Source organism: Ailuropoda melanoleuca, unplaced genomic scaffold, assembly GCF_002007445.2.
Source record: "Ailuropoda melanoleuca isolate Jingjing unplaced genomic scaffold, ASM200744v2 unplaced-scaffold9802, whole genome shotgun sequence".
Classification (NCBI taxonomy): Eukaryota; Metazoa; Chordata; class Mammalia; order Carnivora; family Ursidae; genus Ailuropoda; species Ailuropoda melanoleuca.
The window spans coordinates 1109-3096 of NW_023255328.1; the positions used below are offsets into that span (position 1 = coordinate 1109).

General features: G+C 59.0%; 1 protein-coding gene across 1 annotated transcript in view; it reads left to right on the forward strand.

The window, feature by feature from the left end:
- The window catches only part of LOC109488754 (melanoma-associated antigen 9), a gene marked incomplete at its 5' end in the record, with an annotated part of 1474 nt that extends 401 nt beyond the window's left edge, over nt 1–1073 (forward strand). The window contains 1 exon segment of the mRNA XM_034653541.1: nt 73–1073. Within this exon segment, the coding sequence (XP_034509432.1) occupies nt 73–893 (821 nt within the window).
- Between the last annotated feature and the right edge of the window lie 915 nt (nt 1074–1988).

Sequence of the window (1988 nt, forward strand, 5' to 3'; positions counted from 1 at the left end):
CCTCTTCTTTTTCCTCCTCTTCCTCCTCCCCTGCCTCCTCCTCCTGCTCTGCCCTAATCCTGATCCCCCTAGGGGAGGAGTCTGCTTCTGGGTCCCTGAGTCCTCCTCAGAGTCCTCCTCAGAGCTCGCTGAGTGCCTGCCCCTCCCCCACTGCCCTGGCAGCCACTGCATGGGGCCAGCCTGACCATGGCTCCAGCAGCCCAGATGAGGAGGGGTCGAGCGGCTTGGAGGAGCCCGAGGAAGCCCAGCCCCTGCTCCAGGATACACTCCAGCAGAAGGAGGCTGACCTGGTGGCGTTCCTGCTGCTCAAGTATCGCACCCAGCAGCCCACCAGCCAGGCAGAGATGCTGGAGGTGGTCGGCAACGACTACCAGGACGCCTTCCCCGTGATCTTCGGCCAAGCGTCCGAGTGCATGCGTCTGGTCTTTGGCGTGGATGTGAAGGAGGTGGACCCCAGCGACCACTCCTACGTCCTGGTCACCGTCCTGGGCCTCACGTGCGGTGGGATGCCGAGCGGTGAGCAGGGCATGCCCAAGACCAGCCTCCTGGTGCTGCTTCTGGGGGTGATCCTCCTGGAGGATGACTGTGCCCCTGAGGAGGAGGTGTGGGAAACGCTGGGGGTCATGGGAGTGTATGCTGGCAGGGAGCACATTATCTATGGGGAGCCCAGGGAGCTCCTCACCAAGGTCTGGGTGCAGGAAGGATACCTGGAGCGCCAGCAGGTGCCCGGCAGCGACCCTGCCCTCTACGAGTTCCTGTGGGGTCCCAGGGCCTATGCTGAAACCAGCAAGTTCCAAGTGCTGGAGTATTTGCTCCGGGTCAATAGCAGGTAGCCGAGTTCCTCCCTGGCCCTGTCTGAAGAGGCTGTGAGCGATGAGGAAGAGGGGTCCTGAGCCCCAGGGGTGGCCAGGCCCTTTCCAGGCTTTGGTGGGGCCAGCAGCTTCTCCTGCAGGATGCTGGGTGGGAAGTGAGGCTGCTTGCTGGTTCTTTCCTGTTAGTGTGTGTGTGTGTGTGTGTGTGTGTGTGTGAAGAGACAGCCCTGGGCGTTCTAAGGAGTGCAGGGCCAGGGAGGGTTGGGGGANATACCTGGAGCGCCAGCAGGTGCCCGGCAGCGACCCTGCCCTCTACGAGTTCCTGTGGGGTCCCAGGGCCTATGCTGAAACCAGCAAGTTCCAAGTGCTGGAGTATTTGCTGCAGGTCAATCGCAGGCAGCAGCCTTCCTCCCTGGCCCTGTGTGAAGTCTCTGAGCAATGAGGAAGAGGGGGCCTGAGGCCCAGGGGTGGCCAGGCCCTTTCCAGGCTTTGGTGGGGCCCGCAGCTTCTCCTGCGGGATGCTGGGCAGGAAGTGAGGCTGCTTGCTGGTTCTTTCCTGTTAGTGTGTGTGTGTGTGTGTGTGTGTGTGTGTGAAGAGACAGCCCTGGGCGTTCTAAGGAGTGCAGGGCCAGGGAGGGTTGGGGGAAAAAAGCGGGCAAGGAGCCTCCTTGGGGGAGACGGGAGGGGGCTGTTCTCTGCGATGATGACTCCCTTATCCAGAGCTTGGTGTCCTTGAGGAAGCTGTCCGGTGGGCTGCCTTGGCATAGAAGGTTTCATCCGCTTCGGCGGCTGAGTGTGTGAGTCACATCCCCCCCCCCACAGCATTTGTCGTTACCCAGTTCATGAGTTAAGAGTTTTGTCATGTCCTGGAAATAAGCTGGGAGATCTTCCCTCCTTGTTTGGGTTCTGGCATTGGCATAGGAATTTGCTGGAAAGGCGAAAGAATGGAGCACTCAAGTGACGGGGTCAGGAAATAGGAAAATAAAAGATTGTTCATTTTTGCTTCTTATTCCTTCTTGTCTGAAATTTTGGAAAAGTAACATCGATGTGTGCTTCTGTATTGGCTTGGTTCTTCAAGAAAGAAGGAGAGACGTCATCTCAGCATATAGGGAGCCCTGCTCACTGTCTCACTGATTTCCAGACATTGGCTGGGAGCACTGCACTGTGGAAGGCCCT